This window comes from Poecilia formosa, unplaced genomic scaffold (assembly GCF_000485575.1).
Source record: "Poecilia formosa unplaced genomic scaffold, Poecilia_formosa-5.1.2 Scaffold238, whole genome shotgun sequence".
In the NCBI taxonomy this organism is placed as follows: Eukaryota; Metazoa; Chordata; class Actinopteri; order Cyprinodontiformes; family Poeciliidae; genus Poecilia; species Poecilia formosa.
In genome coordinates this window covers 530,945-558,930 of record NW_006800177.1, presented here as the reverse complement: position 1 = coordinate 558,930, position 27,986 = coordinate 530,945, and the positions used below count along the sequence as shown (strand labels likewise).

General features: G+C 37.8%; 1 protein-coding gene and 1 long non-coding RNA gene across 2 annotated transcripts; one reads left to right on the top strand and one right to left on the bottom strand.

Annotated features, from left to right (window-relative positions):
• The first annotated feature begins 9 nt into the window (after positions 1-9).
• Positions 10-3,411, top strand: LOC103149875 (uncharacterized). Its single transcript, XR_477512.2, has 2 exons — positions 10-2,388; positions 2,419-3,411. It is a non-coding gene; the product is annotated as an uncharacterized LOC103149875 (long non-coding RNA).
• LOC103149876 (ras-specific guanine nucleotide-releasing factor 1-like) lies at positions 2,939-27,708 on the bottom strand. Its single transcript, XM_007569233.2, has 27 exons — positions 27,164-27,708; positions 22,100-22,206; positions 20,403-20,550; positions 19,052-19,144; positions 18,629-18,882; positions 18,448-18,527; positions 17,767-17,960; positions 17,170-17,279; positions 16,423-16,541; positions 16,030-16,190; positions 15,721-15,784; positions 15,089-15,231; positions 14,704-14,786; positions 13,516-13,764; positions 10,760-11,133; positions 10,439-10,555; positions 8,356-8,526; positions 7,200-7,306; positions 6,982-7,094; positions 6,550-6,610; positions 6,308-6,414; positions 6,073-6,157; positions 5,184-5,381; positions 4,776-4,855; positions 4,565-4,682; positions 4,383-4,451; positions 2,939-3,633 (listed from the first exon to the last, which is right to left on the bottom strand). Exons 1-27 carry the CDS (start codon positions 27,437-27,439, stop codon positions 3,541-3,543), a joined length of 3,774 nt encoding a protein of 1,257 aa, XP_007569295.1. The 5' UTR covers positions 27,440-27,708; the 3' UTR covers positions 2,939-3,540.
• Between the last annotated feature and the right edge of the window lie 278 nt (positions 27,709-27,986).

Sequence of the window (27,986 nt, the reverse complement as noted above, 5' to 3'; positions counted from 1 at the left end):
TCCTAAAGTGAAATGGGGTTTGTACAACATTGATTAACAGTGGGGGTACTTTTATTATTATTTTACATTAATTTCCTCAGAAATATTTTTTTTTCACTCTCTGATATGAAATTAACTCAAATAATACATAGATTGTTTTTCTAAGTCTGAGATTAAAACAGCTAAAAATGTGACACAATATCAAACATTATTACAGAGGAAATGAGTAAAATACAATAATACATTAATATACATCATCCAGGTGTAACAGAGAAAAGTATGCCATTTCTAGGAGTCTGTCTTATTGAATAAAAAAAAGAATGTTCCCAACAAACAATTGACTTATCAAAGAATGATCAATTTTGGATCTTAGGCCTTTAATGCTTTTTAATTGTGCGACAGAAAGTTAGTCGTCTCTGCTATCGCATATTATACCAATAAACGTTACAGTTTATGGGTGTAAAATGACAAATTGTTATAGCCACAATAAAATGTTTGTAGTATAAACACTTTTGTATGCACATTTCCCTGCTGCAGTCATTTTAAAGGTAACAAATTTTGTCTTTAACTATGTTAATTGTAGATAAATAACCACAATGCAAACTCAAACCAGCTTCCAGTATATAGACCCTATTTTCAAACTCCCCCAGTGAGTGTACTAAAGCAAAACATTATTGTTCAGTTCAAATGTCGAGGTCAAATTTAAAAGCACAAACAGAAGCCCAGAGACATTTCGCCCCCTGAGAAAAAACAGATTTATTAACAAGAGGTAATCAGGACAGAGTACACTTTTATACAAAACTGGAAATACTACTCAAGCTGTTGAAATAGACTGAAAGATAATTCTCATGTCACTGGGTATTGCTCACTGCAAACATCTGGTGTTCCTGTTGGAGGATGCGGATTGAAGGGTGCAAAGGTAGGGTTTAAATACAATGCACATACCATTCTGTATATATATATATATATATATAGATTTGATCTGAACACATAAAAGTGGTACATGCCTGCCACTTAAGCTTTAGGTGTCTCTCTATATAAAGCCTGTAAAAAATACATATAAATATTTCAAGAAGCACAACAATACTACTGTGTAGCTCCTGCTAACACGTTGGAATAGAATGTAGTACACTAATGTTGCCTTAAACATTTGTTTCAAAGTGGCGTAGACAGGAGAGTAATTATAGCTTTTAACAATCATAAAGATAATACATTTCTAGGGATGTGTCTTTGAACACATTGCATGTTAGGAAATGCATCAGTCTGTACATTATATCGTATGCAGTCAGTTTATTTCATTGGCAAATTGTAGAACAAATAAGTTTAAATACTTTCGTGGAATATAATCCATTTCATGATTAAGGCAAAAATCATAATGCACTAACAAAAGAGGATTTTACCAGAAAGACTGCACTTTCTGCGTCTGAATATTGAAGCTGAGAATTTTAACTTCTGTAAGTGGCTCAAAATCTGTTACATTTGCTACATACATTGCCTGGTGCTTATACTGTATATACATGACGCTGCCCACCAGGGGAATAAAGTAAGCAAAGCATTAAAAAAAAAATCCAAAACTATAAAGAAACTTTCTGTTTCTCTGTAATCTTTTCTTACATGTTAAACAGCCAGTGGTTACATAAAACAAATTGTGATTCAACTTTCGCTACTACCTTAGTCCCACTTTTCCCTCTAATCAGCTGAGAACAACAGCTTTAAAACGTTTCAAAATTAATATAAATTAACAGTCATGCATTAGTAGTTTTAATACTACATAATACATCACATACTTTCCAAGAACTCAGAAACCCTTTCCCAGTACCTAAACATTATTTTCCTAAACTTAACAGAAACTTTCTAGAACTTTAGTAAAGTAACCAAAGTTTCAAGAAGTAAGTGGGAAAATCCAGTACTTTGGAATTTCGATGGACATTCCAGGAAGAAATCTTGTAAGTTTCAGAAAGTAAACTGTCTAAATCCCAAAATGAACCTGGTAGTTTCTGAAAAGTACCCAGAATCTTTAGTTTTTTTTTCCAGTAAATTCCAAGGAGGTTCCAAGAAAGCACTTTGAAAGTTCAAGGAAAGTAATTAGTTTGTTCCAAAAAACCTCCAGTAAGGTACCAAGTATGTTCTGGAAGGTAAAATTTAAAATTTGGAAAGTCCTGTCTATGTCCATAAAGTAGAGTTGGACAATATGGCTGAAAAATGTATCACAATATGAAAGTTTCACATCAGTCAATATTGATAATTAATGATTAGGTTGTTGTTTTTTTGTTTTTTTGTTATTGTTTTAAGTATGTGAAATACTCCCTAACTGGTGGCATGCCCTTTTTTTATGTCTTTTGTTATTTTTAAGAACTTTTAAACATTGGTGAAACCATAAACTGCTGCTGCACAACAGGTAGTTGCTAGGTAACCAAAAAGTGAATGAGTTGCTACTAGGTAACCAAAGAGTGAGTGAGTTAGTTGATGCCACTCAACTTGTTTAGCTGGAAGTGAAATGTTCAGCAGTTAAAGCCTTTCCTCCACATACATACCCCAGAATGCTATGCAGTGAAATTAGCGAACACTGAATTGGACGTACTACCTATTGATATTAATCATGTGTTTATAACGATATGTATTACTTTTGAGTTATCGTCCAGAAAGTATGTGGTAACTTTGGCGAAATAACCAGAAAGTTTCATAAAAACCTATGAAAAGTGCCTGGTAAGTCCCAGGAATGTAACTACTAAGTTACAAGAAACATATTTCTGGGAAGTAGCTTCTAATTTCTAAGAAGCTGAAGGACAGTAACTGCCAAGTTCTGAGAAAGTACCTAGTATTTGCAGGGAAGTAACCTTGAAGTTCTAGGAAAGCCTCTTGTATTTTCCACAAAGTGACCTTTGAGCTCAGGCTTAGTAAGTAGTAAGGTCCTAGAAAGCACCTGGTCAGTTTTAGGAAAGTCAGTATAATGTTTGACCAAAGTTCCAACAAAGTGTTTATTGAGTTTGGAAAATGAATCTTTAAGTTCTGGGAAAGTAACCTCTAAGTTTGATACTTTGTTGACTGCTATGCAATGTCACGTTCAACGTAGACTGCTATCTTAAAAATCCATGTACAATCTGTGATTGTACAGCCACTTGAAAATCACATTTGTGTGATTTTTGACAAGTTGAATAATTTTGTAACAGGAACTTTCCTGAAACCTAGTTCCCGCAGACTCTTGACTTCCTACAAAGTGCCATATTCTCATGAATGAGAAATTTGTGTTACACTCCAGTTGCCCATTTAGATATACTAAAATATCAAGTCTGTAAACACTCCTTTCTATCTGCTCTCTAGTGCAAAATAAACAGGTCATAAATGAGCATTTAAGACAATATAGAACATATAAATACTTTATAACTATAGAAATAAAACCTCTGTGGGCTTCTATTCAGTCTCTAATAACAATAATACACAGAATTCATTAGGAAGCAAATACAAGGAGGGCACAGCCTATTGTGTCTAATACAAATAATGATAAATGTACACGTTGAAACCTTCTCTGCAGTCTATATCTGATCATGACATCATTTCTCTTCACGATGAAGTTTTGGGCTCAATTCTCAGAGAAGCTTCATACAGGCTCTCCTCGTCCATCACTGTGCTGTTGTCCAGCAGGTACTTTGCCACCTGCAGCAACAAAAAGCACATACATAGTACACTGAAAGGAATTTGTTTAACTTTTAGGCTCTTCCTTTGGAAGGGACATTTGATGAAAGAATAATTGTGGTTGAGAAAGCACTTTTCTTTGCAACTGTTTGGACAGTTGCATCAGAAGGTCAAACAAACTAAAACTAAAGGGTAGCATTTTCTTATATATGTCAAGAGTCCTTTAGGAAGACAAATAAAGCATACCTGCATGTTTATCATGACAAATGCTTATAAGTAAACATTTCTTTGAAATTTTCTTGTGAAGAAATGATCATACATTGAATTATATAATGTAGTAGTAAAGTCATTTGTATCAAAATGTTGATGTCCCATTTTGAGATTAAAGTCAAAGGATGAGGAGAAAGAACATTAACATGAAGAAAAAGTTTCCATTTTAGAGAATATATATATATATATATATATATATATATATTTAAAGAAATAGTTTAAATGCAAACTTAAAACTTAGTTAAAAATATATTTGAAAATATATTTTAAGAATTAAGTCTAAATATGAAAATGTATTTACATATTATCTTCTTCACTTGTTAAATTGTTACTTATGTTTTGTTACTATGTTTCTTACAAATGTTTATGCCTAGATAATTTTAATTATTGTCTGCCTAATAGTGACAGTTACTTTTTTGTCATTCAGGTGAATATTAAAAAAAAAAAAAAGAGATAAATGATAATGATAAATGTTATGTTTAATTTTTCAGTTTTCTCACCTTAGGCTGAAAATCTATCTTGTAAGCTGTTTGCTGAAATTGTCGGATCTCTCTGATGATGTGCGAAATCTGGAGGCAAATGGAACAGTTTTGTGTCATATTGAACCATTTTATAGCGAACTGTTATTGTAAAATTAAAGGGCTCCGCCTCAAATGTAAATGATATGACAGTTTTTGTCTACCATTCTCATCTTGGAGAAGTTGACCAGGTTGTCCTCTGTGTAGTTTGGTGTTCCCTCTTCAATGAAGGCCAAGTCAGTCAGGTACATTCCCAGGTAAGGAACACATGGAGGGTCACAGCTGAAAAGAGTCACAGAAAGAGATGGGTGTAAAACAAAACCAAAAAAAAAAAAAAAAGTTCAAGAAAGTGATAAAAATTAGACAAATACTTACTTTTTCAAAGCCTCCCTTAGGTTTTTGAAGCGGCCCTCTGACGACACCAGCTTCTGCAGCTTGTCGATCACAGTTTTCGTCTAGAAAGTGAATCACAGTTAACTTGTTGCCACCTGTAAAATCTCTTTGAACTCATATTTTTAATGTTATTTTATGAGATGATTTTTTAATATGCTATATCTATTTATTACACTGTTTTCTTTCTGGAAGTTTTCTTCTTGCCAAGTCTTCTGCTTTTTTTTATTAAAAACTACATTAATTTGTTCCCTGAGTTGAGGAATATTTTTCAGCTTAAATAATTCATATGCTAAAGTTAGGAGGAACCCCTGACAACAATCAGATATGAATCAGAAAGTCTCCAAAAACTAAGAAAAGGCAAAAGATACTGAACAGAGACACATGTTGTACCTGTTTGGACACTTTTAGCCAGGTCCTCTTGAGGCGGAAGATGGAGCTCCGGTTGAGCGAGGATGTGATCTCCAGAACGGCATTGTAGTTGTGAAGGCAGCGGCAAATGTCCGCCACAGCCACCCACTTCTCAATCACAGCCACCCTCAGGTTGACATCATCCCAGTGAAGGATCTCTGAGGCGATCCTGTTACTGATCTAAAAAAGAAACACACACATACACATCTAGTAATACTTTTGATTCTGGCTAATGGGTAACGAAATTAGCAAATTCAGTGTCTCAGAAAAATTTTATATTGTAAATAATATATTACACAAATGCACAAGCCACAGTGATCACACAGTCTTGACAGGATTGTGAAAGAAAAGACACACAAGATTGTAGACTGTGGCCAGAGTCAGTGGAAATCAAAATGTGAGTCTGAAGTGACTGTGGAGAGGCACAGAATCTGAGTTACTTGATGTTCAAATTTTAGAGAAGTTCATGCCTCGATCTGCTGCTGATAAGCTTTCTGGAGAGCCTGATTTCAGATTCTAGCAGTTCCTGGCACCCGCTTACACAACCAAAAGTGCTAATGCCTACTTTAATAACCAAGGTATTATTGACCAGCGAACTCACCTGCCCTAAACCCGTAGAGAATTTAGGGATTATTGTTAAGAGAAAGACAAAATAAACCATATGCAAAACTGCAGATAAACTTAAGGATGCTATTAAAGTAACCTTGGCATTTTTAACACCACGGCAGTTGTAGTTGTGAAGGCGGTGGCAGAATCTAAATAATGTAATTATTTTTTTGTAATCAAATTACTAGCATAAATACATATTTTAATGACATTCTAATTTAATAAGATCACTTATAAATCTATAAAGAAGGACGTTATCACATACATCATTAAAATGCTTGGTTGTTTTCATTATGTATGGTGTTCTCTCATTTTTGTCGTTCTTCATCCAGCCTTGTCCAAAGAACTCCCTATAGAAAAAGAAACACGTGTCACAAAAAGAATATTGAAACACAATATTTGTTCAGCATCAAGTGAACTCTGTGTGTTCTTCAATCTCCCTTTGCTAAAAGTAGTTCTTGTCTTGTTTCTATTCAAAGGTTTACATGTAGGCTACTCACTCATAAGGGATGACTTTAAAGACCAGGTGGTCCAGCATTGTGAGTTGCTCAGCAATCTCCAAGGCAGAATGGTTCTCAAATGGTTCAGTCTTACTTTCTTCCATAGCCTAAACACACACACACACACGCACACACACGCGCGCACACACACGCACACACACAACCAAGTCATTATTAATCCTAAAGCAGTAATCATAGCTAAACAACCGTTTGGTGGATTCAAAGAGATTTCTCACGCCTACCATCTGGGTGAGCTCCTCAATGCTGGCCTGGGTGTCTCCAGGATCCTCCTGAGTGAGAGTCCTGCATGCAAATAGAAGTGGCGCCTGCTTCAGCGATTTCTTCAAAGAGGATTTAGTTTTTATACAACAACTTAAGAGCTACTCAGCATTCCTGCATGTTAAAAGCTTTAGTCACACCACAACAACAAGACTGACTTTACCCCGTCAGTTCGTTAACACTGTCCTTTTTTTCAGAATGGGGTTTGCCTTTTTTTCTGCTCTCTGTGTTACTGTCCAGGAACATTTTACCCATGATTTCCAACTAGGCTATTCATTATGTGAACAAATCTTTCTATGTTCTTTCAAAAATGTTCTTTTCTACACCGTTCTTTCACAGAGATGCATCACATACGACTGTGTAACTGATCATGCAGTGAAGAAAGGAAAACCAACCTGATAATGTTGGCAGCTGCTTTTCTTTCCTGTGTCAGGAGCTCTGGGTCATGCATCACCTCCTCCAGGAAGCCAATTACCCGCATCTTCAGCTCTGTGTTCAGCTCAAAGTCCTGTGGAAACACACAAGAACGACCACAGTGTTATTACACAGGTCTTATTGTACTGCTTCAAAAACAGAAGGGAAAAAAAAAGAAAAGAAAGGGGTCAAAGTTCACCTGTGAGTGTTTGGACACCCAGTGACGCAGCACATTCAGGACTCTATTTGTAGCAGCTCTGCGAATAACAAACTCTTTGTCTCCGTTCCTCTGATCTGTAGGAAAACCTGGAATCCGGGTTAATACAGTTGGATTTATTTTTCTTAAATAGCCTGCTCCTGCACTAATCCCTCACTAATTTGCTTCTGCTGCAGCTAGAAAACTGTAGGACAAGAAATATAAACATTGTTTTGGTTCAAACTTTTTGAACCTCCCAAAATGTAAGAATGTAATAAAGTCAGATACATTTATTCACCCCAAATGTCATAGAAATTGAAAATAAAAACAACCGTGAAACAGATGAAAAATGTTTCCCTACAAGTAAAATAGTTGGAAATAAATAAAGATTTTAAATGTTCACAAAACAATCCAGCAGTATTTATTTAATTAATTTCCTTGTTGTGCTCAGAAGTTGATATTCACACACTCCCCAATAACATGAACCTTAGTGTCAAAATTCACTTTAGGGTCTCAACCACTTATTTTATAAAGTATATATTGTTTTATTTCTAAATAAAAGCAGAAGCAGCTGCAACATTTTTGATATACTGGACTCAGCCTTTTCCACACAGGTTAAAATTATACATATGAGCTCAAATTGATAGATATTTTCCTCTTAAATTTAGTCAAATGTCTTTCAGGAAGTTGTGGTTTGCTATTCTACACATTGTTGGAATAATTCTACCAAAGTATTCATCTCTGTAAAATTACTACATTTATTGTGCATTATTGCTCAATTTCTACCTGTTTTTCCATTATTTGGAATCACTGCTTTGATGCCACTTATGTTCAACCATGTAGTTGTTGGTTTGTGCAGAAGTTGAAGGTAGTCGCTCTTCTGTCTTTTTGCAATGCACCAGTTGCCATGACAACAAGAAAGCCCCAACCATCATACCACCACCACCAAGAGGATACAATATTTTTAGTGTTTTAAAAAATATTTGTCTTATTTTACCATAGAACTTTTCTTCAGTGGGACTACCCAAAGTGCTTCTTGTTAAATTTAAGAAGAGGGGGTTTTGTTCTTGGTCAGCACCCAGCATCGTTTTCAGTATCCAAGTGCTTCAGACAGTGTTGTAGAAGCAGCTCTGCCAGCCAATTATGGTATGTTACTGACCTGTGCTGGCGAGGGACATACGGCGGTACTTTTCCTTGGTTGGCGTTCCTTCATTGGCACCAGCTGTGGCGATGGCAAAGGCAGAGGCAGCGGATAGGGCACTGCGGTTATTCTCAAGCTCCCGGCAAGATGATACCACCATGCCATTGTTGAAGGAAAACAGGGAAAACTCTAAATATGGAAACATTAAAATTACAAACATTTAATTAATAAAAAAAAACACACACAGAGACAAATATATTACACCAAAGAAGGTTATCTCTAAGGAGATAATTTTTTCCACATTAGCCCCGTTAATTTTAGGCTGTATAATCAAACTGTTGACCGTTGGAGGGCAACCACGAGCTGAAACTGATGTAGAACAGTGTGTCCTGCATCTCACGGCAATGACGGTGAACGCTCCACTGTGCCTGCCTCTCTGCCTCCCTCCATTACTCACATCTTCCCCCTTCTGCCTTCCTCCGTTCAGCCGGGGGCGGTGTAGAAGAACACGCACATCGTTGCTAAGGTACAAGGTTTCCTTCCACCTACTCACACAAGGCACTGGCTTCCCTTATATCCAGTAACGTGGGAAGAGAACACACTGGGGATGGATTGTGCTTGACTACCTACGGGGTGGATGCTCCCTCGCTATATGACATGGGGAGGGCCAGGATGCCGTGGGTGGTTTTTATCAAGGCCTTATTTGGCTGTACCTGTCTTTCTCTTTCTCCAAAACAAAAAGAAGTTTGTTCTAAGTTTGCTGATGCTATCTTTATTTACTTTGCGCAGCAAGAAAAAGTGGTGTTGGCTTTTTAGTCTTGTCGCATTAGATGACATTAAAATGAGACTTTTTACACTGTGCATCAAATCAGGAACCTGAAACTTAAGGCATTACCTGAATCTGATTCAACTTTTTTACTCAGATTTTGAAAAAAATCAGCCCTTTACTGTTGCACATTGCAATTAAATTATCTTGCAGAAGCAGTTATATCCTTGAAATTTTCAAATTTTATCTCATTACAATCTCAAGCTCAAACATGTATTTTTATTTTTTTTTTATTTTTTTTTTATTTTTTTTTTTTGTTTTCATGTGATAGATGAAGTGGAAGAAAAATCAAGTTGGGAAACATGAGCATTCACCAAAGAAGCATAAAATGGCCAAGGTAACTCTGGAGGATAGGCAAAGGCCCACAGCAGCTCAGATATAACAATCTGTAGACGGGACAGACTGTCCCCGTCAACAGATTGTTCTAGTCTTCTACTCAAGTATCTTTTAAAGTTTGCCAAAAGCCATGCAGGAGATACTGCAAACATGTGGAAGAAAGTTCTCTGGACAAATGAGAGAACAATTTAACACCATTCCCACGGTGAAACAGGGTGGTGGCAACATCATGCTGTGGGAACACTTTTCTTCACAGGAGAAATTAATTGGAAGATGGACTGAGCTAGGGCTACTCTGGAAGAAAATCTATTAGCGCCTTCAAAGAACTTGAGACATTGGTGTATTTCTACAGTAAATCAAAGCATATTTGTGTGTTAGAATGGTCCAGTCAAAGCCCACGCTTAAATAAAATTGAGAAATTGTGGCAATATTTCCAATCTGACTGATATTTAGGTATCTGCTGAAGAGTAGTTTTCTATATGTTCTCTCTATATATGTGGACATTGTAAAGACAAATCTAATTAATGATTAATGGTTTTAGAAAAATATTTCTGTTGAGGTGCATTTAATTATCAAACAATCAAGAAATTTGAAGTTCAGGTGCCTTTCGGTATAATCCCAACTGTTTTTTTTTTTTCTTTGTTTGTTTGTTTGTTTTTTCAAATAGCCATGTTTTATTTGCATTTACTACCAAGTTAATCTAATCTGACGTTCTTGAATGTTGTTTAAGACATGTGTCAACAAGCACCACTGTAAAGCGCGACATGCCACTCGCATTCATCCCTAAGCCTCAGCAATTTCCCAGCTCCCTTATTTCTGGAAATCTTTTTTTTTTTTTTTTTTTTTTTGAACTGCTGAACTGGTTTTTGAACTGGTTGACTTCAAAGTCAAGCAAGCTCAAGAATAGGAACAGCTACACGGTGATGAGCTGTACTCTACCTGAGTTTTTTGACTTGACATTCTTGGGTGTCGACGGTGACTTGGGAGGAGACATTTCTGATTCTGCCTCATCACTCTGACTCTGCTCTTCATCGCATTCCTCTCTGACAGACCGATCTGGATCCAGAATTCAAAGGGGAGTACAAATAAAAGGAAGAGCACAAAATGTGAAGAGAGGAAAATAAAATAACACGATAAAATCACAACTAAAATGACCTTGAACAACTCTGTTGATATTTATCTAAAAACAATCCTCCCTGAACTTAAACAGCCCAAATGGGAAACTACATTCAAAAAACTGAATCCGGCAGCAGTTCTGACCTTGCTTACCAGGGGCGGACTCTTCAGCTTTGCCCTCAGATTTGGGCTCTCCCTCATCAGGGATTTTGCTGGCCATTGTGCTGGACACGTAGAGCTTGTTAATGTCAAGTGTGGTCTTGCTGAAGGGTGACATGGTTGTGTGCATGCTTGCATAGCCATTGGGAGAGCAGCTGAGTGCTGCAAGGTCCAGGGCCTTGCCCCCAGTGATGATGGGGATGTTGAGTGAAAGTTTGCGTCGGCGGTTCGGAGAGGAATTCTTGGTGATGGAGAGAGGAGGCGGCGAGGAGAACTTGCGGCTGGCACGTGGCGACGTGGGTGGCTCACCGTAAAGGAGTTTGCTGTTCTGGCTGCTGGCAAAGAAGAGCTCCAACGAGCTGCAGGAAACGGGGAGAGGCAGAGACAGGTGACCACAGACAAAGGGTGAATTGTTAGATTTTAAACTTCGGTTTGAATACAAGTTGATGTCAGTAGGAGAGTGAAACAACAATGGCTATAATGGGGCGGGACTGGGTGTCAGAAGACAAGGAACCGCGAGGCTCCTTGGGAGCTCCTGCCTCTTTTATTTAAGCTACTTTGTTTAAGACAGCATCCTCCTTGCTCTGAGAGCCACCCCCTTGAAGGCCTATAAATAGCATGTCAAGTGACAGTGTGGGAGGCACGGGTGCTGCCAACAGCAACCAGCCCAGGGGAGGCCCACAGAGACATGGGGATAGAGAAGCGGAGAGAAAGGGTAGCCAAATAAACAAAGAGGAAAAGAGAGAGGAAGAGACTGGGCTTCACTAATAACACAAGACAAGCAAGGCTGAAAACAGAGAGGGAGGGCACCAGAGAGGAGCAACATAGTTGATATGGATTCCACCACAGCTCAGGTTGCTGGCTGCGAGTGGGCGAATGGGAATTCTCCAGCTCTGTATGATGCTAGCTGCAGTCATAGCGTGTCTCCGTGTCGAAATTTAAGAAACACTTCAACGAGGAGGTTAGAGGAGAAAGCATTTGAAACAATGAGACCGAGTGGGGTAGAGGAAAGGTGAGAGAGAGGTGAACTGAAAAGAAGACGAAATAAAACTAAAAAGTCAAGAGCGTAAAAGAGTGCAAAACGAGGCAAAGATTGCATGCTTTTTGACCAGAAAACAAGAGGGGGAATATGACAAAAAGGAAGAAAGAGGAGGAGGAGAAGAAGAGAGCAGGGTGCAAAACACCAACATCAATATTTAATACCATGGAGCTGTTGCAGATGATGGGGAAGACAGGAGAGAGGGGGAGAGGGTGGGGTCCTGCAGCAGAGTAGAAGGTTGCCATGGTGACAGCGCTGCAGTGAGAGGGATGGTCAGACTCACGGAAAGAAAAATAAAAGCAAGAGAACAGCAAAGGGTAAGACGAGGAATGTGAGAAAGGAGAGGGAAGAACCGGGAAGACACAGCATCCAATTAACTGTGATGGCGGAGAGAAGGTGTGCTGCCGTGACCTCTCACTGCCTCCTCCTCAGTCCCTCCTCACTGGGCATGGTAGCATGATGAGGTTTCTCACAGACAGTCCATGAGAGAGCAAAGGCTAATTCAGTCACTGGGGAAGTCCCACCTCTTCACTGCAGCATTACAGCGCCGCTACTGCATCCTCAGGTGGAAAAGTAAGGGAATCTCAAACGGTGTTGAACAATGGCAGCAATAAACCAAGTAATGAAATGAAATGAAATGAAATGAAATGAAATGAAATGAAATTTTATTCGAACATGATACAAATATAAAATAAAATAGTGCACAGTAACAAGAAGTGCATAAGAAAGAAGAGAGAGAAGTAAGAGTTCAAGATAGCCAAACCGTACACTTTCTCCAAGTTCGACCAAATAAAAGACGACGTGTATAAAGCTGATGCAAAAATCCAAACAATGCAAAAGTGTGCAGTGAAGTTTGAGTCTGATTTATTTGCCCTGATTATAAGATAAATAGAAATTCATCATGTGAAGTTAATAATGATGTACAGTAGGGGGTGGTGTGGGGTCTGGCAAAGGGAGCTGTGGCTATGCCTTCCTTATTGCTGCCGCCCAGTTTAACGTGCCACTCCTTGTGAAACTTTCATTACTCTGATCTTGTAGCTTTCATTCAAATAATCCCAGGATAAATTTTACTAGTCTCCTTAGGTAAAAAAAAAAAAAAAAAAAAAGTCGGCTGGGTGAGGAAAGTGGAAATAGTCTTCAACAGATTTTTCTTTAATCTATTTAAAAGATGTAAAAAATTGTTAAGAGGCTACACTAAAAGTCAGTTACAAACTTTTTATAAAAGGTGCAATTGGGCATTCCTCTACCAAACACGTATTGATGCACATTACTAGAAGATGAAAGAACACTAGTGTCAAATGTTTATTCTACATGAAACACAAATAATCACTACAATATGTTTTAGTGTATTGTGGACTTTGCTTACACTGAGGAACACAGAAAACACACAATTAATCGCTGGAAAATCCAAGAGAACAAATTGTTCAAAGTCCAAGCAAAGATTCAACCCAGAAATCTATGTTTAGTAACAATGTAAGCTGCACTCCCTGCCACCTGCTAAAAATTGTTTATAAAATGGCCACCAGAGACACTGATGTTCCCTGAAACCCACAACCAATGCCTCCCCGTTTTTTTTTTTTTTATGTATTAAGTACCTTTAAAGCTGAGCAGTGAACACACAAATCTGAGATTCTATTATCTGGCAAAGATGATAGAACCTTTGCCAGTAACTTAAAATGTACTTTGGATTAATCCTACATACCGTGCAGGGATGGCACTGATTGGTTTCTTGTAGATGGTGATGAGCTTGTCCAGGACTATGTCCGCACTGGTGAAGACGCGGTATGAGTGAAGGAAGGTATTGAGGAAGTCAATGGAGAGAAAGCGTAAGTCGATCAGCCTCTCCAACAGGCGCTCCACACTGGCGTAGCGGATCTGCAGTACCTTGCATGAGTTCATCATCTTGCTGAAGCGAATGTCGACATCATCACAGTACAAGCTGGTATCTGACCTATAGAGCATTAGATATTATTAGAGGGTGGAAATGTTGCTCTCTTGGCTCACGTTCCCTGCATTAATGCTACCCAATTTTTGGGAGAGCTTTTAGATCCATGTTGGATCTAGAAGATGTTTATTTGGGGAAATAAACATCTATTTTTATTCATAGATGTTTATTTCCCCAAAAAGGAGAGAGTGCTTTCACTGCTGTATACAATGCAAAAGCAGACTGCATTTTCTACAAAAGTTTTAGAAAAAAACTTATCTTTTACCTGTTTATTCTACCAGAAATTAACACGATTTTAATTGGTTAAAAGTACAACATTAATCACCAAAGGTTTTGGAAAATGCAAATGATATCTTGTACATCAGGGGTGATTTATTTAGCTTAATTTTCTTGTTGTATGTGTATTTGATTTAATGCTTGCCTTTAGGGCTTTAAGTTAAAATTGGACAGCATAAGATGAATTGGTAATAGTCAAGACAAACACACCTAGGTCTTAACTGATATCGAATGAAATTCACCTTAACCATAAAGGTCTTTTATAGCCGTAGAGAAAATATAATTGCTTTGGTGAAAAACCTAAGTGAACCAGCTAATTCTCTTAATTAAAAACAAAAAATGATGTACTCTTAAAAAAATTAAAAACATTGTACTTACTGTATATTTATATATGCATGCTCTTGAAAACTAGAAAGTTCATCTGGGAAACAATAAAGTTTTATGTCATATTTGTTTTTTTGACCAAGAAAAGTATGACGACATTAAACATGAAAGAACAGATACATGAATATTTTCAAAATACGGTGATTTACAGCCGTTGATGCAGTTCAGTTTTTGCACTCCTAGTTAAATTATTTGTGCTTTGGTCATTTTTTATCTAACCCTAATGTCAGTCTTTGACTTTGTGTTTGTACCATATATGTGCATTGTCATGCACATGACTCTTACTTAATCATCTGTGGCACTGTGACTTTACTGTTTTCCTCAAAGGCGTTCATCATTAGACCGTTGCAGCGGATGTTGTCGATGCACTGCAAGACAGAAAGTAAACAGAAAGTTGCTGTCTGTCAACATGAAGATGCAGGAGGGACAGAAGTACAGAAACGTTTTGATGCTGCAGGTCTCTTTGCTTCCTCTTGACCAACGATGCAAACGAGTCGTATGATGGACTTTGTTTCCCTGATTGCATCCTTGTGTTTGACTTTCTAGTCTCCATAAACAAAGAGTTTTGATGATGCTGATTAAACATGCCCACGAACAGGCAAACTGTTCTCTCTCCTTGTTTAGCCCCCCTGGGTTGATTAATATTTATGGACCTTGAGGAGAAACCTACCTGACTTATGTCACTTGTCCATGCTGACTTCTCCTGTCGTGATGACGCTACGAGGATGACAGTGTAAGGCTGGCCTTCCTTGGGCTCCACCATAACTTTAAAGTCCAGATGCTCTGCATCCTGGCCGCTTCGCTCCCCTTTGGCTGCAGTTCAACAAACCAGCAGGTCAAAAAATGTTAGAAACCTTGCAATGGCAACTATTGCTGCAAAAGGTTTAACCTGAAAACTAAGCGTGTCCCAACAATGGATAATTACTGACTGTTCTCTTTATGACTCACTTGATCTATTAGAACTTGGATAGAGAACAATACATTTGAAAAACCTCCTCAAGTGTTGTGACGAACATGATGTTCTACTATTAAAATTCACAAAACAGTTTGTTTCTAGTGCACCCTCAGCTTTCACTATGTAGAATAAAGCTGCATGCAATAAGCACGTTTCTACTATAGACATGCAAGCTCTTGTAGAAATAAACTTAAACTTTAAATTTGTTCATATTTTGTCACGTTGCAGCCCCAAAAATTTACAGATTTTATGGAAATTATAGCATCTGTGTGTTTTCCCCATGCATGTTCATTGTGATTACCTTGCTTAAAAAAATACGATTGGATAAACCAGAAATAGTAACTTACACTCATCGTCTGTTCCCTCGGGCTCCTCCATTAGGGTAGAGTCTATGAGAGACACCACTCCATTCTAAGATAGGATTGACAGGCCACAGGTAAAAGTTTTTCATAATTTTTTTAAACTTTTTCTGAAGATTAGTACTGAAGTATCTTAATTTGATTGACAGCATTAACAGATTTTGGTCTGTACAATGTGCTATAAACACATGGAAGCCGCTTTTTAACCTCCAAATTTGTTTTAAATCAATGCCAGACTTACTTAATCTGCATTTTGTTTCTCTATTTTTACCTTTATAAGTCCAAACCATGTTTTACCTTTGTGATGTGAAGTTTTCCTCCTGATCCTCGGGTACAAATGATGAGATGTTTGGAGAACAGGAAGCACTGCCTCTCCCCTTCCTTCTTCAGAGACAGAGAACCCAGGCGGCCTCTTGTGATTTTCCCTTTTTCACTCATTGGCACCTGAATTAGAGAACCTGTCCAAACATACACACACATCAAGTTATGCAACATTAACATGCAAATATTCTAACATTTTCTACATTAGATACTATTCATTCATTATTATTTGATTTAGCGGGCTTTCAATAGTTTTTTTTTTTTTTCTGTGTTTCAAGTTGTTGTGTGCAGTATGTATGTTTTCTATTTTGGATTATTTATTAATTAATCAGAATCAGTGCTTCAAGCTAGCAATCAAACCTCCCTTACCTTGTCTCACAAATGTTTGGCTGGTGTCAAGCAACACTTCACAACCCTCGACAATCATGCGCTCGATGGCCAGGTTCTTCCTGATGTTCTCTGTTTCACTCACCTCATCATGCATGATTCTAAAAGGAACAACAAATACTCATGCATCTCATTGAATTGCAATATCCAAATCTAATTTATTTCAGAAATTAAATTTAAAAAAATGAAATTCATACCATATATTATATTGATTATACAAAGACTGATATTTTACAGGAATTGATTTATGTTAATTGTAATAAAATGGCCATATTGTGGCTTGGACAACGACTGACTTGACATTTTGTCCAGCAGATTCATTGACACCCTTCACAAGGAGGCTTAGCCACTAAAGGTTATTGCTGGAGAATATTGTTGTTCACAGGCTATTGTTTATTTAAGTTCAGACTGCTGAACATTCAGTGGAAGGAAAAAGTGAAATGAAAAAATACACAAGCAACATTAGGTTGTTGCAGCTTTGAAAGGATTGTGACAAAAACTCATTAAAAGAGTTTTTAAGTGACTTTGACCTCCTTGTCATGGCGCCCAAACCAGTTGCATCTCATTAAGTAAAAAATATGACTTAGCGAGGTATAACTAGAAAACAGGCACCTTAGTCTACACGCTATACATCTTTGAATTGTCTCAATGAATCTAGAGTCACCTGGAGTCAGTTATTATTTGAATTGTGGATTTTCTTAAAAGAAGATGGACAGCAAATAACTCTACCTTGACAATTCTTCCAGTTTTGACTTGGCATAGTCTAAACTGTTTCTTTCCACATGCTCATGAGGAGTATGAGCCAGTAACTCATGCAATGTCAAGATGTAGCGAGGGATCTGAAAAGACGAAGGAAAAATGTTTCAGTTTAGTCTGACTTTTAGCATGTTCCTTGAATTTAAACATTCTATCAATTCAAGTACAAGTAACTCAGTTTAACCAGCTTTAAAAAAGTAAGCAGCCATCAAGTGTATAAAAAAGTACATCTCAGAATGATTGATGTGCTTGTGATGAAGTTTGAAAACATCTCTTCACTAATTTTTAACATACTGGCATACAGTCACAGATTAAAAAGGAAAGATGTGGTATTTTTTTTTGTTGTTTTTTTTACACGGCTCTGTTGGTTGCTTGAACTGTGGCAGACCGCACAAAATATCAGGAAAATGCTCGATCTGTGTTTTTAGTGTCTTCCAACGGGTACACAACAAGTGTTTAATTTCAAAATTAATCTAATTTGCCACTAATACTCAATTGAAGTCTTTTTAAAATTGTGTGGATTTTTTTTTTACGTGTTTCCCCCCTTCATGCTGCAATTGTGAATTTTACCTGGAACATGGGGTAAGTGAGGAATGTCTCCAGCGTCCTTTCCTCACAGTCAGGCTTGGACTCGTACTGCTTCAGCAGTTTATCAAAGTCTCTGTTCTGCTTGCAGTGGGCCAGGATCTGCAAACTGTACTGATGGTTCCTCACAAACTCTTGATAGATGTTCAGCATGGGCAGCAGGATGTCAAACAGGTCAGCTGAAAATGAAAACATGGAAATAGAAGTTCCAAAGATTGCTAAAACTTTAGCACTTTTTTGTCACATCTCACACACATGCACTATTTATCCAGTTCCCTTCACTCTGATACCCATAAATAAAGACCAGTGCAAACAGTTGCCTTCAGAAGATAACTTAGAAGTAACTTCTTCCTGTGTTTAATTTAATCTCAATATAAATACACTCTCTAACTAAGAGAGCACTATGAAGACTTAGGAACAAAGGAGATAGTTTAAAGATAAAGTTGTGGAGAATTAACAGCAGCATTAGGATGAGTATACAATAAGCTTCGAAAATTTCACTGAAGACTCTTCAGTGAAATTGAATATGGAAAGACAATGATGCATCTGCAACCAACAGGTTGCTGTCTGCTTAAATTAAAAGAATGGGCAAGAAAAACACTGACAGAATACATCTGCATTCATCCATTTAGAGGTAAAGAGTCATAGAGTCTCTCAGTGTCTTACCCAGGACCAGTGTTGGCCAGCTGGCTATCCTGGCCTTCAGGCCCTGGTAGAAGATCTGGTGGAGGAACATGATGGTCTCACTAAGAAAAGATGCAGGCAAACAGGTAAATGCTTATTAAGTAAACCACTTTTCATTTCTTTCTCTTGGTGAAGAAATAACTAAAAGAGAATTAGGAGCAACCTGTTGAGGAAGATGCTGCTGACATCGTCGTGGGTGATGGGGGGCTTCTTGGAGCTGGCTGCCATGCGGAGCGGCCGCAGGAAGTTGTTGACCAAGATGTGGAGCTGCTGGACGTACTCGGCTTCTGCCTCCAGCATGCTGAACACCACCTGGTTTCTCTTCCGCATGCTTTCGGCGTGGGGGGAACGGATGTAGTCCTGGATGATGGTTTTCCACTTCCTGCGGCAAATCCAGCCTCGCAAAAAACTCTGCACCTGTGGGGGAAAAGTATTGCATAAGGGTTGATTGGCATGGAACTTCAAATACATGATACACTGGTATATATGAATTCACATTTTTACTTTAGTTATAAGTTGAATCTATGAATTAACTATGAATCTTCTTCAGCCTTAAAAAATGTATCACTGAACAGCTGCATGTTACCTTCTTGATCTTCTTGATCTCTGTGTCATCCTCGCTGGGGGGCACCTCTGGGTTTGACTGGATCTTCTCATTATCCCTCAGAATCCCAGAAATCTAAAAATTAAGGGAGACATTAACTCATTTAAAAAGGTTGGGAAGAAGTCTGTGTTTTATGTCCTGTTCCACATTTCTGACATGGTTACAAAAATGTGGGTAAGGCAGCTTTTTTTTTCTTTTTTTTTTTTTTTAAATACTTCAACTTATTGAACTTTTTAAAATCAGCAGCCACCTCTTGACTTCATTTTTAAGAAGCTAAGCCTCAGTTACATTGCTTTGTAGTTTTGCCTTTACAGATTTCTTCTGACTGTATTTTTGTCCAACTGGAGCTTTTCAGATCCTCAAGATGAATGAATGAGTGTGAATGGGTGAATGACTGCTCTGAAGTCCTCAGGAATTGATAAAGTGCAAAACAAGAACAAACCATTTACCATTTGCATTTTTATTATTCAGGTTTTTTGTTTTTTATTCAGGTTATTTGTCTGATACTGCATTTCTTTTGATAATCTGAAGAAAAAAAAATGTCGAAAAGCAAAGCCAGTATAAAATTTTAAATGAAAGTTTTAATACAACAATTTATTCCAAAATAATAAAATATTTCCAGGGATTTTTTTTTTTTTTTTTTTTCCAAGGAATGTGAGTTTTTATTTCAATCATACAAAATGTTCTAACTATTTGGGAAGATTATTTTATTTTTTGTCCTGCAAAATGAACTTTGATTAACTTTGTTTTGGTTTATTATTTAATTTAGAGGCCTACGGAATGCAAATACTGCATAAATATAACGCTTGGCATACGTTATTTAGGCTCGCTACATTCACCCTTTCAGCATTCAGCATATGAATATGAAAACTTTTGATAAAGAACTCATAATAAGCAACATCCATTACTGGTGAATACTGTGGCCATGAAAAGGGAGAAAGCAGATTTTTATTTTGTAGTGCACCCTGTAGTATCATGAACAACAAAAGCTGACTCATGCATATTGAAAACGCTGGATTCAATTGAAACCTCCATTAGCACTATAAAGAGAGACACATTTGATCTAGTTTAGGCTGAATAATGAGGATACAAAACATTCAACAGTATAATAGAGTCTCTAGGGGGCACTGCAAGCTACCACTCATCATGAATTCATAACACTATGGTTTGAAATCTGTGTCAGGACCTTTGTCCTGTGAACACGTTGTGCTCTCTGCCTCATTACTTTTAGTCGCATTGTTACTCTCACTCTGCCCACTGTGTACCGTGCAATTAAACAAATAGAGACATACACAAGCATACGTTTGACAAATGAAATTAGGAGGCAGCTTACCTCAGATTTCAGCCTTTCTATCTCGATTTCCCCGTCCTCTATCTGTTGTCGAAGTTGCTTGGCTACAGTTTTCTCTGTTTCCACTATCTGGAGCAGATGAAGATACTTCTGCATGAGGGTCTCATGCTCTGTGGCCAGATTTCTGTAACTGTAAAAGCACACACATCCAGCCATTAATGCATTTTGCACTGGAATTTTTTTAAATACTCCTGAAGACAAAAGCAGAAACTTTTGTTGTTTACGAGAACGAGGCTGTAAACGGTGACATTTCCAGTCCTGATTTAAAGAACCTAATGTTTTTGAATTTCACAGATTTGGAATTGATTTTAGTAGTATCTCTTCACTCTGACTTCACTATGGTTTACTTTTGTGTCTAATTGGGTGAGTGGCATTCATGTTTTAAAAGTGCTACATAAATAAAATCCAAATTCAAATGAATGTAAGTTGAAACCTGCATATTTAAGAACAAAACCATAAACTTTTGTCGTCTCTGTATTAAGCTGGAATGAAATTGTGATGTGTTGTTCACACTTCTGGGAGTGACTGTGACTCTGTGGGAGGAGCAGCTGATTGGTTCAACCCTAGTTTCTTTCTGAACACATGTTGATGTTCCTGGAAAACACACTTAACTAGTGGTAGAATTTCAATGTAAAATATTACATACGTTAATGCTATTTACTTTTTTGACCTTAATGGACGTTGGTCATGCTGAGAGCATCAGCAAACCTTTAGTGGAATATGTGGGGGTTCTCCATAACCCGAGCTACAGGGAGTATATAGTATGTTCTGAGAAGTGTCAAACACAAAGAAGGATGTATTACATGCTATATTTCATGTGAAAGAAAAATGAAGATGTTGCATTTAGGAAAACTGGTTTATATCTTCATAAATTTTTTTATCACTTTCACAGAACAAGTTATTAATCTTTTAAAGAATACACCGAAGCAGTAATTATATAGATATAGATTTTTACACTAAACACTTGTTCCTCTCCCTGATGTTTACTATATTACTACAGGTCAGCTTGCCCCTTTACAGTCACTGCTGCTGCATCACTGACCACTAATCAATATAATCTTGACTGAGTCCAATCCATTGACCTTTTGCTCAGCAAATGCTACCTGTCAACATTTGAGGACTGCTTTCATTACACTGCTGTTCCTAATTCAAAGCTGTTTCTCTCATTACATTGCTTCATCAATAGTATTGCACCTTCGGCACTATGCTCATAAAATATACACAGTTCAGCTGAACTAATATTTACCTGACACACACCACAGGATTTCTGGTAAAAAAAAAATTAATTGTAATCCAAAATGAGGGTAAATAGCAGACAAGTTCATTTGTAAATATATTTTAGGTTTGGGGTTTACAGAACAAGGGCATAAGGTGGTCAATTTAATTTGGTTACTGTTTACATTCATCACTTGTACTTATCTATAGCAGGTACAGAATATTTTAAGTTTAAGTCATTCCATATGTTGTTTGTGAAAAGGTTTTCTTCCTGGCAAACTTGTCCAAACTGGAAGACACTTTCTCTTAAAATGACATGTGAGAACGTGAAAGGTTCCTGGCAATCAGTTTTGAGTCTAAAATAGCGATGGACCACAACTTCACACACCGACATATGAGTTCAGTTTTGTTGTAATTTATTCAAAGTTGCTGATACAGGTGGATGGGTGGTGTGTGTAACTTACCTGGCTTGTGTGATGGCAGCCACCCATTCGTCGCAGTCTTTGACATCTTCTGTGCGCAACTCCAAAGGCTTCTGGTTCTCATGACTGAAAGTGACGGTGAAGTAGAACTGGAAAATACGAAGGATGGCAGAAAGCTAAAAAGTTAGCTTGCAAAAATGAATAAAAAAGTAAGCTGCATTCAACTATTCTCCGGTGAAACTTACTGAAATGGAGAACAGTTAACTTTCAAGATGAAAAGATTTATTTAGTGGGTAAAGTACCCACATCTAACAATGTTTGATTCTGTTTGGAAAGTCATTTCCATCATTGTCTCACTGATTGTGTTGGATAATTTTTCTTGGATTTTTCTTGACTCATTTTCAGTATTCTGGCAGACACAATGAGACGTTGAATAAAAAATAATTTTTGATTTAATAATCTCATGTGATCCAGAAAAGTTCTCAGGCTCTTTGGGAAACAAGCACAATTCTTGAAGCATTTAATGAATGCCTCAATATTTCAAAATCAAACTTTTACATTTGTGATGGTAGGGCAGAAAAATGTCTTTGTTTTCTTGACATGCCTCTGAAACAACTGCTTGGCCTGTAAATTGCATAAGATTTCTGTTATGGAGAACTGATGATGCCATGATTCTTTTTTAATGTTTTGTACCTCCTTTGCAATTTACATCTAGCCTCGGTTCAGTAAAGCAGTTATTATGAAATAACAGCTCCTAAAAAAACTGACCAATTTAAAAAGATTAAGCATAAATTAAAAAAAAAAGAAGCTGCAGTTAAATTTGTTACGGGTATCAACAAGAGGGCAGCAACTGCTTTTGTTAAAAATCATTAAGTCCTAACATTGGATGTCAAGTAAAGTTACTCAAACTAAACATTGGATTTCAAAACAAGAAAAAAAAAAAAACAATAAATATGCATTTAAAATCTGAATTCCTTTTAAGTCTTTATACAAGTTTTTAGCACTGACCACCAACTTTGCCTGCACCTCTGTGTGTGTGTGTGTGTGTGTGTGTGTGTGTTTGTGTGAATGAACAGAAGGTGGAAAAGGTCACAGGAGGTTCACAATAAAATATGTGTGTACTGTTTGTGTAGCCTCACCTCTGAATTAACAGCCTTCAGGCTTTAGCCATTTTGTTTTGTTTGTTCTATTGATTTGCCAGTGACATAAACACTCACTATCCTTCACTGCAATTTGCAACCTTGTAGGTTCACTTACAGCAATTATTTTAATGTGCATTATGTTGAACTGTTTTCTAAAAGGCTCATGGGATAAAGTGGTGGTCATAGCACAAATATTAGAAATAGGCTATCTGGAGTCAAAAAGCGTCAAAAAAGCATCAAATTATATAACAGTGATGCATCGTAAACAGACCCCCACAAATCCAATATATTGGATTTGTTTTCGTTTTTTGTTTTTTTTTCATTCCCTTTAAAATGTGAGAGAGCACTCATTGGTGAAGGGAAGTAATGTTCCATATTTCCTGATGAGCAGCAGAACAGGCCCTCGTCAATAATGCGCTTCCCATCTCGCCTCCTGTGAGCTGGTGCGTCAAACCTTTTAGGTGGATAAATTTAACTATACATTGCTAAATTATTGTTTGTTGTGGTAAAATGAGACAACGTAGAAAGAAGGAAGTATTTATTGAAAATGCTCATAGAAAGTTAGAATTTTCTAAGGAAGAAAGAAAAATGTCTTGGAATACTCAGATCTGTTTATTTTTTGTACTATTTCGAAATAAATTGTGCTTGTTTTGTTTGTTTGCACAAAGCAGTTCTTTTTCACAAGGCACAAACATCAGTAGCACTTTTTCTAACTCGAGAGAGCCTATTCTTTGATGAAAAGTGTCAAAGTAAAATTTAAATGATTGATTGTTCATTAGACGGTGGAGGGTGGGGATAAATGATACGATATTCATTAAGATCTAGAGTAAACATATTGGTTTAAAAAAAACAAAAAAAAAACATAACCCACCATTTGAGCAACGAAGGTGACCTGAATCTTATTTTTCATACCCCGGTGTTTTCTATGCTCACTAAATGGAGCACAATGCTAAGAAATATTGTTGCACATTTCGTTGGCCCCCTTCAAATCCACTTTTTCAGATGCAAATACAGGTTGCCATGGTAACTGTGGGCTTAAACGTAGCACGCCTTCTAAATGAGGAATTAGAACATTTAAAAAGTAGAACACTCCAAAGAATACAATGAGAACGCAGAGACAGACGGGTAGGAAGGGAGGGAGGGAGAGATCATTTTGCCTTTTATAAGGAGTGCTGGGCTATAAAAAGCAGCGTAGCCCTGCGAAGTGGCAGTTGGCTTGGCATCTATCCGCTGCATTGTCACTCTCCCTGACACACACAGATAAGATCCAGCAACCCTCCCGGCTATCCCTCCTGCAGCTTCGACACGCACGCACACACAATACGTGGACACAAGGCTCACTACAAAAGAAAAAAAAAAAAAAAAGGTGAAACCTGCTTTAATCTTTAACAGGTTTAATGTCAGGAGGGGTACAGTAGCGTCCCCTCCGATGACCTCTGCAGTCTGCTCATCGACTCCTCTGTCACCCTCTGTTTTTATCAGAGGTGGAAAAGGAAAAGGGAATCTGTATGCTCCAGCACACATGGAACATCGATTAGTCTTTTTGTGTCCTTGTTTCACCTGTTCCATGGAGCCGATGGGCTTTATAGATTGACCCTGGTACATGCAGTACTATACAAAGAGACTTCAAGATGTTTGCATGAGATCGGATGATTTGTCAATACACGATGGAAAGAAAACCAAAAAAAAAAACAAAAAGAAGTAAATTTATTCCCAACATAACATATAAGGAAACACAAGCTGAACTGCGTTATGCTAACTGAAGGCTTTCCAAATCAGTTAATCTAATGCTGAAATAAATTCGCTGCAGCAGTCTGCATGAACGGTTGTTGTCATAGATGTCACTCGGTACACATTTCATGCATGACGACAGGCTATGCTTGGCCAAAAATAATATTCAACAAACAGCCAACACGTGCTTATCTGCAGATATTTATAATCTCAAAACAGTACTAATATTTCTTTAGTAGCAACTTCTGACTGCTCATATGGATCATTACGTCAAATTTGACATAAATCAGAAAGAAGGAGCAAGAGGACGTGATGTTCAGCACCACGGACAGAAACAAAAACTCACGACTCCTCCAGTTACTGTTCTTGTTCATGTTTCCATTATGCAGAACTGTGTGTGTGTGTGTGTGGCAGTGATGGTTTGAGGGTTTTATGATATCTCTAAAGATCTCTAAAGTGTAATCCAAATACCCATAAGCCATCACTTTTGACACACATACTTCTGCATATTAAAAAATTTTGTCTCTACTTCTGTGTATATATTAAGGTCAATTAAGGAGAGTTTTCTTAAATTAATGATCTGGATTTTCACAGCTTTTTATGGAAAGAATAGAACAACTGTAGAATTGGAAAATGCCAATAAAAACCTATGTATATTTAAATATTGAGCACGATATTCCACAAACATGAACTTAATCCTCAACCCCAAGAGAATCAGAACAAAAGCAAACTTTAAGAGGCTGCATAACACCACCATCTTTGGGTTTTGGTTTACTAAAACAGTTTGAGTCAGTTTGTTGTTATTAGGTGTTGATTGACTACAAAACAATGATTGCAAGTTTTTTATTTTTATTTTTCTGAACAGGTATCATTTCAAAGAAATGTCTTACTTTCAGTGGAGAAGACCTGAAAACCTTGAAGCTGATGTGAAAGTGGAGCAGACAGAACACCAAAACTATCTAGTCCATGAATACACCTACTAATGTAGCTCCTAGTTTTTCAGTTTTAAGTACACATTTCTGTAAATTTGTACTTAAATTTAAGTACAAATTAATGCCTTCTTTGGTGCATTAGCTTTTTTAAACATTTTTTTCATTATCTTCTTTTGATCTCAAGTAAAGCACTTTGTATTGCGCTCGTTTAATGTAAGAAGTGTTTAAAAATGCAGACTGACTAAGCTATTTATAAGCACGCACATATAATTATGAGCGCGTTAGCAAAAAATTAAAGTGCATATATCATTGCAATGGGAAAAATATCACTTATTTCCTCGAACAACATGAAAATAGAAAAATACATATATTTTTTAATGTCTTTATCTTCCGTTTTACATGAAAACTAAAGAGACCGCAGCTGGATTTCAGGTGATTGCTGAGGTAGCATAGCAGGTTTGTCACTTCTCTATTGGATGCCGGTGTTTAATTCCTCCATCAACAGTCAGATTCCATTGAATGAAACAAAAATGTTTCGAAACTTGTTTCCAAAAAAAAAAATTAAAAAAAATCGAAGAAAATATAACAACTCAAAGTGGGCATGTTGAGAGGCAAACAGGGAGCCTAATGCGACATGGTTAGGCTGTCGTCCCCTGCTGTCGTTAGCACCTCATGATAATGAGGCAGCTATCAAATGGACCGCCGCTATAAAGCGGGAAGACACAGTTGCTAAGGTAGGATGCTATTAATATCAAGACGGAGAATTAGATCAATACGTCAAAACACCAAGCAAAAGGAGCAGTTCTCGTCCGCAAGCCGGACGAGAAAACTTAAGTTGCGTTTGGACGCAACTTAAGTTTTCATTTCATACAACAGTTGATTTCCCTAAAGATGTTGTTTTTTTTGGGGTTTTTTTTTTCTTTTTTTGCGTGTTTCGGAATGCTTTAAAGACGAAAATTACGCAAAAGATAACAATGCAACTGAAAAATATGTACATCCAACTTGGATGTTTGCGTCATCACTGCTAAGTTTAAACAAATTGCTGCTTGAACAGATTGTTTTAGTGCAGAATTGACACAAACAATCTGTCTGGATGACGCAGTTACGTAAACCCACGTCAAGTGAGCCAAAATTGCAATTGCTTACGTGATACTGTTTGTATAATAATAAATACAACGGTGTTTGCGGTTTAGTCTTTGGAACTGCTGAAATTATTTAAAAAAAAAAAAAAAAGAAAAAAAAAGTTTAACGGTAACAAAACAAACCCATCCAAACTCTTATTCCTCCGATCAGTCTCCTACCTGCTTCTCTAAGCATTCCTTCGCTGACAGAGACGGTTTCGGTGACGGAGCCCGGTCGCAGACGCATCCCTCCAACAGGTACAGTCCGGAGGGACGTGAGCTGGACTCGTTCTCGAAATAAAACATCATATTCTGCAACAGGGCGAACCACTTCGAGTGCCATTTTGTGTTGTCTGAGCTTTTCTTACTCAAGAAGCCTCGCCTCGTCCCGTCCTTCTTCGCCAAAAGGGCCAAATAGGTGATGTGGCCATCATTGAGTCTCATCCCTTTCTGCATTTTGGCTGGGAATCCGTGAGGCTCGCCTGCGGATTCTTACATCTTTCTTCAGACTCTGCACCTCCGAAGCACAGTCAGACTTGGTGGGCACCTTCAGCCCGCTCCCGAGTTCCCCTCATCGCTCCTTTCCCCCAAAAACTGTGGCGCTGAAGTGGGGGAACAGGAGAGAAACTGATGCGCGCTCAGAGTCACAGAGGCGCATCCAAACCGCTCGAAGCTCTCCACGCTGCGGGCATACTACGGAGGACCCGACGCCGTGTCAGAACAGCCCTGCCGAGCGCTCATGATGAGGTACTGAGCTGCCCGCGTGCACGAGAGCGCGCGCGCACACACTTAGCATCCTGCCCTCAGAAAGCAGGAGGAAGCGCAGTCATGTGATCCGTGCCCGGGGCAGCGGATTTCAGCACCTTGGACAGAAATTAGATGCACAGATTTGTAGCCCCACTGTATTTTTCTTCTCTTGATTCGTTTTTTAGAGCATTGCAAAAACATAGAAATACAAATCAGAAAGCAAAAACTGATGTGGTGAATCGCCAGAAAACTCAAT